Raw genomic sequence first — 8,266 nt, 5'->3', positions numbered from 1 at the left:
TTACATTTATATTTTTTACAATTAGATTTATTAGTACCTTTTATACACACACACAAGGGTACAATAGTTATGAACATAAGTCATTTCCATAGGTGTTTTTTATACAAGATAGAATTCTATTCGAGCCTAATATAAGTGTATATGTGTGTGAAACTCCCTCTTAGAGACTTTAACCTCAACCCTTGTTTCCCACACCCCACACCTCACACCTCACACCTTACAACTCACACCTTACACCCCACGAGCACTTATACTTGTAGAGTGATTATCGCACCAAGGGTGTGCGATAGTCATTCCCATAGTTACCTATACAATTAATGTGGGTGTATAATTTATACTATTTTAATTGTATGTTGTGTATTTTCTGATAAAATCATTGAGTGTAGAAAAAAAAAATACGTACTAATTATCTTTTTTTTTTCTTTGGAATATTTTCAAAATTTGACTAAATTTTAATATTAAAATTGTTTATTCTGCCAAGCAGTTATTTTATGCAATGATAAAATTATCAAAATAATTATAAATAACATTTCGTATTTTTTATTATCTTTTTTTTCTTTAATTTAACTTTTGGCGAGAAGATCTAAATGTCATATATACCATATAAATAAATATGCATACGCGCACACATGTATATTGAAGTATTAAAAATAAACATCAAACCATTTTTAAATATATTAATTTACGACAATAAATATTGTTTTTTTTTTTTTAATTTTCTTGAAAATAAAGCCATAATACTTAATTAGTTCAATTTTGATAACATCTTATGAAATTATAATAAGTTATTAACGTTTAAAAACAAAGATATAATTTCACATATACAATTGTTCTTTTTTCGTAATTTGCTTAAAGTTTATTTTATGGATTTTTTTTGTATAATCCTCATCTTTATATATATAAATTTTTTATATAAAATTAAAAAATAATAATAATCAAACCTTGAATTTTTTTTTAAAAAAAATTCGCATAAAATTTTAGTGCAGTTATTTACTACAACATAACAAAAATCATAGTCCAACTTAATTTTTTGTATTTTTAATGCTAAATGAATTATTTAGTGAGAAAGCATAAACTTATAAATTATAAATCTTAAAAAATCACAATTATTATTATTATTATTATTATTATTATTATTATTATACAAATAGTGGTTAAATAAACTTAAATTGAGAATTTCATAAATAATAATTAAAATTTTTTTTTTCATTTCTCTAATAAATTTATATTTATTTTATTAGTATTTATTTATATTTTCAAATATACAAAATTATAATTATATATGATATATAAACATAATTAAATTTTAATACACATTTAGTTATACTTATTTGTAAATGAACTCATGCATATAAATGAAGTTACAAACTAGTTACTAATATTAGATTTTAAGAGAAAATTTTGATAATCTTGAATGCTATGTTTCTATATACGGTAAAAGATAAGTAATAAAAAATATCCTAAACTTTCTTGAAAATTCCATATCGTGTACAAGCTATATCAATCACAAAAACAGCAGTTTAAATCCCACTTTTTAAATGAAAATATCTGATTTAAATAGCCTCTACATACATATTAGTGCATACATATATGATAACATTATATAAACCGATGTCAAAGGATGTGAGTTGAGAGTGCAACAATATTTAATAATACATGATCTGCATCATATTATGCCTGCATAATTATCAACTTCACAGCAGTGTAGGGGAGATATCCATAGGAAAGGGATTGCCCAAGACATTGTCCATGTAATAGTGGGGATAGGTAGCATCCATCACCACAAACTGCATATCTTCTTAAGGCTTCCAGTGACGTTTTCTTTGATTTATGAACCAGTTGTTTATTTGCTTCTGATCCAAGCCTGTGGATTCTGCAAGAGCCAGATTCTGCAACTCCTGCTAGTCACATGAGGTTGCACCAAATAAGATGATGAACCATCCCATATTTAAAAAAGCATTAGATTAAATGATTAAGTTCAACATTTCCTAACTTAAGCGTATGGGACAAATAATAATTTATTATGATATTGGCAAGGGAAACAGTTTGAACCACACTACCTCTCATTTAAAAAGTCACAAATCCCACTCTGTTGGACTTCACTCATCAAGGGAGAATCTAATAAATGGTTATTATTATTTTTTTTTTTTTTGAAACAAGACAGTTCTCCACAGACAAATTAATCTTGTTGATTAAACTTATGCACAACAACATTAATGGGAACTAACAAAGTCGTAGGGTTATAGATACCAATGGGTAAGGCCATTTGTAATGCCTGCTCCACCAATCCAGCAACTGTTGCCTGGCTTCTTTAGGCAGTTTCCCTTTCTTCCTTTTCTTCACGAATTCCTGTATCAGACCGCCTAAATATCCACTGTACTTGCGCAAAAGCTGACCTTTTAATTCTCAGTCCTCTGCTTGGGGATCAATGAAGTTGTTATTCACATCAACCTCTTCTTCAGAAGATACATTCCTATCCACAGCCTCGACACAGGCTCATGACAGCAACAACTTGTAAGCACATCAACATGAAAATAGGTTTTCATGACAAGTTGCGATCGGTAGTAATGCATGCTTGGATAGCAGTTCTATATCTGCTTTTAATCTAGAAGTTGTAAATTGACAATAAAATAGTCCTAGAAGTCTTGGAAAGAATCCATAAATTCCATGCTAATGAAGGAGCATATGAGTACCATGTGCGTATTGGCTTCCATCATGCACAATTCAAAGTGCTTAGAAATTCAAATGAAATAAACAGAAAATATTAGACTGAGACTATTTGTAATTATATCTAACTATTACAAACTGATATAATAAATTTGTGCACCTAAATGAAATTAGAGGGAAACAGTGCTATTTAATTCGTGTCTGTAGTAGTCATACATGAAAGCCCTTTTCTACAATCACAACAAAGTAAGGGAAAACTATATATATTATACTTGATTCATGTAGGCCTACTTTCGCATACATTTACATGGTGCTAGTTAAACCAATTACAAACTATAGCATCCATAATAAGGTAACAACAGAATCAGTTCACACTATCCAAATTACAAGAATTTGTCTCTGCAAAAGAAAATATGGCCTTTATAGGCTACATCATCCACTCAAAGGAGCCATCATATGAAAGTAATTAAAAACAAAAAATAAGAGTATACAAAATGCATTCAAGCTGCAAAGACTTCCGGACAGGAGATGATATCTTAATAAAAATAAGAGTATACAAAGTGAAATAATCTAAGCATTAGAAAGATGCTCCAAGCGAGATTCATATGGTAACTGGCGCTAATTAGCTGAATAACTTCGGTGGATTAGAAAGTGGAGGTATCAATTGTCTAAGAAAGAATCTTCAATCAACTATTTTTCAAAAGAAAGAAAGAAAGAAAAAAGTCACTTTATTCGATCTGATGGGGGAAATTGACCTCCATGGATTTTTTCTTAATCATAATTTAAAAGACTATCAGCAATAAATTCAGCAAAATACGTAGGGAAAAAAGGAGCCGTGCCCCCATTCTAATTTATTACATTAGTAGCTTAAGAAGTCAATAATGTTTGTGATATGGACTCCTGGATATAATCTGAAGCACATAAACAGCTTCCAAGTGAATAGCTCAAGCCATCTCCTACACAGAAAAAGTTTGACTTAATGATACCACCATATACTCCCCAAAATTAGAGTTACTGATATTAAAAACCAAATATTGTCTATCAGCCTACACACACAATACGTGCACACATGCACATGCACAAAAGCTATTGTGGAAGTAGCGTTCCCTTCAACAAACCTTTGTTCATATATGTTTGCAAATAGCCTCTTGATATTCTCCCTATAACACAACTATTGATATCCTCCACCGTATTGGAGGCCCTTCATTGATTTGCACCAAAATTACACATGCATGGTTTTGATCCTTTTTAATCAAGTCCAATGAAAGCTAGCAAAATGCCTTTTCCAAGCCAGCATGCATCACAAAATTATAGACCCAAGATGGGAGTCGGAACAATGATTAAATTTGCCATTTCCTATATCAATTTAAACTTTTGGTACAAGTGGAAATTAGTCCGAGTTCAAACCCTATCTTCACTTTACCTCTCATTTAAATTAATAAAATAAAAAGACCATACGTTGGGGGTCCTACTTATTGAAGAGGAGCCTGGGCTCACAACAGGGTCAGTGTTAGAATGATGATTATATTCATCATTTCCTGTCAGTTTAACTTTTGAGACAACTTGTAGTTTATTAATGGGAACCTCATAAATTTCAGTAGAAAAGAAAAATAAAATATTAAAACTTAGAATATTATTCCATGCTCGCTAAATTATTCATAACCAGACTCTATGTAAAGATTTAATTTTGCTAGCATTTAGGAGGCAATATAAGTTTATATAACAAGCATGACGATAGGCATGCCTATTTACTGCAGTTATAAACATAAAGAGTATTGGCATCAGAAAATGGAATAAAGCATTTTAAGTATACGGTGTGAACAAAGGTAGCAGATCACTGGTACATCTCTGCAAAATTGGAAGACCATTTGTGTTGTAATAGCATCGACCTAAGAATTTTGATCACTCCATGGTAAGTCCATTGGACTCTAGTGGACTTGTTTCCTCAATTAATGTTTTGAAACAAATGAAAAACTTATTTATTCCAATGGAATGATTCATTGGTATGCATACATACATCATACATATATGCGTGCGTGTTTGGGGGGGGGGGGGGGGGGGGGTGGTGGTGTGTTGCTGTCACTACCAAACCTCATCAACTAGTGTTCCAGGTGGCTTTAATTTCCAAAACTAATATGTCGGTATTTGCATACACTAAAGCATAATTTAAAATCTAGTCCCTAATCATGATGCTTCACATTCAAGGCAATAAGGTCAACAGAAACCCTAATTTCTAAAAATTATTTTAGGTTATACCGTATAAATATGGCTAAATGGCACGTTGTTCAAACTTTCATCTATCCAAGCATATACAACAATGAATGACCAAATTACACCTTTCTTAGTCAGAATGTCAAACGGTATTGGACAGGCTGCATTTAATTCCTACTGCCATAGACATCCATTATTCAAACTCCAAAGGCTCTCCATTCATACATATTTCTGTCTAAAGCTTCTCATGCCAGCTAAAATAAACTGGGGGAAAAAAACTGGACAAACTAGTCTTCAACATTTCTGACAGTAACTGAAAATATTTCAATATCGATCAACAGAGGAGCTCAAGAATTCATCAAAAACCAGCCAACAGAACTTAATGCACATAATCCGAGAAGAGAATCTAAGCAAAGAATATGTACCACTTCATCCATATGCATATGCAGCTAGAAACATAGGTCATATGGATACCCTAGCTAGTATCTCAAACAGTCCAAACATACAAAAGAGAAGCGAAAAAATAGAGGAAGGGGGGGAAAGTAGGAACAATCACTAAAGACTAGACATTAAGAAAGGGGAAAATCAAAGTACCCATTTTGTCAAACAAGCTCTCTTCCATATTGTTACTAGTAGCTAACACTAAATAATTGAACCTACATGCTCTTGGAAACAAACACATGCATGGCTAGTTATTTACAAAAAGAAAAATCCAAGAAATAAACAGAAAATATGCCAACAAAAGATCTAAGAAGGCTTTTGCTAGATGTAGAAGTATATAGAATAATCAAGGGAAATAGAGGTAATCACCGGAATCTGAAGAAGAAACTGCAAGTGCTTTGAATTGGCACTCGATCCTTTGGAGGAAAAGCATGGCTTCCTTGAAGGGTTTTGAAAGTTCTTGCTCATACTTGGTCAGCATCTCACAGTAGGCCTCCATGAACTGATCTAACGCCGGATCTTCACCAATACAGCCTGAAGAAGCCGAGTGGCCCATATTAGCCGCTGTTGAACAAGCTTGTTCTAGTCTTGCCACCACTTCAGGCGGTGCTCCAACCTGTTTGTTCAAAACCTCTCATAAAGAAATATTATAGGAATTAGAAAATAGGCAAACACTTAAGACTGTCTCTATCATTTTGGTTGAAAGGGTTTTGACTTCACTTTTTCTTTTTCTTTTTTTCCCTTGGGACATAATTACTCTAAAACATGAAAGTAAAAGGAAATGAAGTAAGATGTATTATGTATGTGAAGATGATAGCTTTCAGATTCCAAATTTGTCAAGAAAAAGAAGCAGCATGCAAAAATAGATTATCAATCATTTTCAAACACTAGGTAGTTCAATCTGTCTATTTTCCACAAAGAGCGCGCCAAAGATGGTTTTTGGGTTAAAGGGTAACGGAAATTTGAGCCAGAATTTGAGCTTTTTTTTTTCACCTTTTGACAATTGGCATAGGCAGCCAGGAGACGATGGTAGTGAGGATGAGCCATGATCTTAGCCTTCACAGAAGAACTGCTGCCCTCGTTGTTGTTGCTCTCCATGAAAAACAAGCCGGTGTTACTGTTAGCGTTGTGATCATCAAGAATGAAAGAGGAGCTATTGTTAATATTAGTAGTAGGAGTGGGAGTATTGCGGTTTTGATTTTGGTGGTCGTGATTGTTGTTGGGGGGTAAAGGCAGGAATAGACTATTTGTGTCTGCATTAGGATGATGATGACTATGATGAGAAGTCATTAGAGGCATCATCATCATCATTGGACATAGGCCATTACTACTGTTTTCTCCAAAAGCCATCATACAAGAAGTGCCATTAGAACCACTCTCCATTATCTCTCTCTCTCTCTCTCTCTCTGTCTCTTTCTTACTCGCTCACTGTCTTATCCTTACCTAGTTCTTTCACTTGGGCTTTGCTATATGTAAACACAAATAAGTCACAAACCCTCTTCTCTCTCTTTCACTTTCTCACTATCTCTCTATCTCTCTCTCTCTCCTACGCAATCTTTTTGCTCTAAAGAAGGGTTAAAGCTCTCACCAGGGTTCTCCCGGGATTTATGCTACAACTTTCAGGCTTTTTACAGGAAATCCTAAAATAGTGATAGTGGTAGTACTTAGTAGTTGTAGTAGTCAGTCATTGAAGTAGAGAGAGTTTTTAGTTTTGGGTTTTGCTCTCTTGGTTAGTCTGGTAAAGCCTGCTCAGATTTCCTTGGGAAAAAGGGTGTTTATCTTTCTGTTCTTTAACAGCATTAACTCTCTCTCTCTCTCTCTCTCACTGTCTACCACAAACACACGAACACACACTCACTCCTCCGTTAGTAGCTTTTCTATGAATGAAGTAATGAGAGAGAGAGGGAGAGAGAGACTCATAAGCGGAGCGCACGCGGGTAGTCACAGAGAAACAGTAGAGAGAGAGAGAGGTTATAGACGAAGGAGAAGTGTGGCTAGTAGTGAATGTTAATAAAAAATGTGGTAAAAAAATTGAGGTAGAGGAGGTAGGCACAAGGAAGGAAGGGGTACTGGTGCAAAGCTTTACCTTCCCAATGAAAACTCTCCCCCTCTTTTCTTGCACTGGCACTGATGCACTGCCATTACTGGCAAAAGAATTAAAAGAGAGAGAGAGAAAAAATATTTTGGTAGAGGGAGAAAGAGGAACGATCAAATCGAGGAAGAGCCTCTAGAGGTGACCTATACTAGATAGATGGGTTGGAAGGAAGGAAGAGAAAGATTTTTGGGGCACGGAATCACTACTCTCTCTCACACAAACACAAACACAAACACAAACACAAACACTCTCTTTTCATTTTTATTTTTTCTCTTTCTTTTTTCTTTGTGTACTGTTACCTACTTTTCTTGTAACTACTGGTACAGGGGCTTGATAGCAATCTGTCCATTCATTTAATATTCGCACTTTGGTTGTCCTTTCCTCTCTTTCTCTTCCTCCAAACCCCAAAAAGCCTATTCACTCTCTCTCTCTCTTGTCAGCAACACGACGTCGTACTCTCTGTTTACAGTTTACAGTTTAAACGTCTACGGAAACCAACTTTTTTTTTTTTTTAGTTTTTATTCTTTCATCTTTTTAGGTTTCTTAGCTAGTATTTTATCGATAATTAATAAATGGTTTTAATTAATGTATGTTTTTTTTACACATATTAATAAATGTTCGATTAATGTGTGCCCTAAGGGCATATATTAAGCTATTTATTTTTTAAAATATTTTATGAGAAATTGAAAAAGTTATAAAAAAAATTTTAATTTTCGATAAAACTTTTTCTAAGAGCACCCGTTAGTAAAATCCTATTAATAATATTTTTTATGCAATATTTTATGAAATATGAAAAAATTTATCAAAACGTTAAGGGGTGCTTGGTAGAATAATTTAAGAAATGTTGTTTGT

General features: G+C 33.5%; 1 protein-coding gene across 5 annotated transcripts; it reads right to left on the bottom strand.

Moving 5' to 3' along the window:
• Nucleotides 1-1,515: 1,515 nt before the first annotated feature.
• On the bottom strand, nt 1,516-7,638 carry LOC142637281 (homeobox protein SBH1-like). 5 transcript variants are annotated; one of them, XM_075811558.1, is made up of 4 exons: nt 6,313-7,638; nt 5,689-5,935; nt 2,251-2,495; nt 1,516-1,898 (listed from the first exon to the last, which is right to left on the bottom strand). In XM_075811558.1, exons 1-3 carry the CDS (start codon nt 6,700-6,702, stop codon nt 2,407-2,409), a joined length of 726 nt encoding a protein of 241 aa, XP_075667673.1. In that variant the 5' UTR covers nt 6,703-7,638; the 3' UTR covers nt 1,516-1,898; nt 2,251-2,406. The 5 variants fall into 5 exon arrangements, with proteins under 5 accessions (XP_075667673.1, XP_075667669.1, XP_075667674.1 ...); XM_075811554.1 differs by having other exon boundaries at nt 5,689-5,950; nt 6,313-7,059; XM_075811559.1 differs by lacking the exons at nt 1,516-1,898; nt 2,251-2,495 and adding an exon at nt 3,380-3,620.
• Nucleotides 7,639-8,266: the final 628 nt, after the last annotated feature.

Source organism: Castanea sativa, chromosome 5, assembly GCF_040712315.1.
Source record: "Castanea sativa cultivar Marrone di Chiusa Pesio chromosome 5, ASM4071231v1".
NCBI classification, from domain to species: Eukaryota; Viridiplantae; Streptophyta; class Magnoliopsida; order Fagales; family Fagaceae; genus Castanea; species Castanea sativa.
This window is presented reverse-complemented; position numbering and strand designations above follow the sequence as displayed.

Coding starts and splice junctions, on each gene's coding strand:
- LOC142637281 (XM_075811554.1), bottom strand. CDS start 6,702: ATGGAGAGTGGTTCTAATGGCACTTCTTGTATGATGGCTTTTGGAGAA. Junction 5,951..6,312: donor CCTATGCCAATTGTCAAAAG/GTGAAAAAAAAA, acceptor TCTTTATGAGAG/GTTTTGAACAAACAGGTTGG. Junction 2,496..5,688: donor AGTTTCTTCTTCAGATTCCG/GTGATTACCTCT, acceptor TGCTGTCATGAG/CCTGTGTCGAGGCTGTGGAT.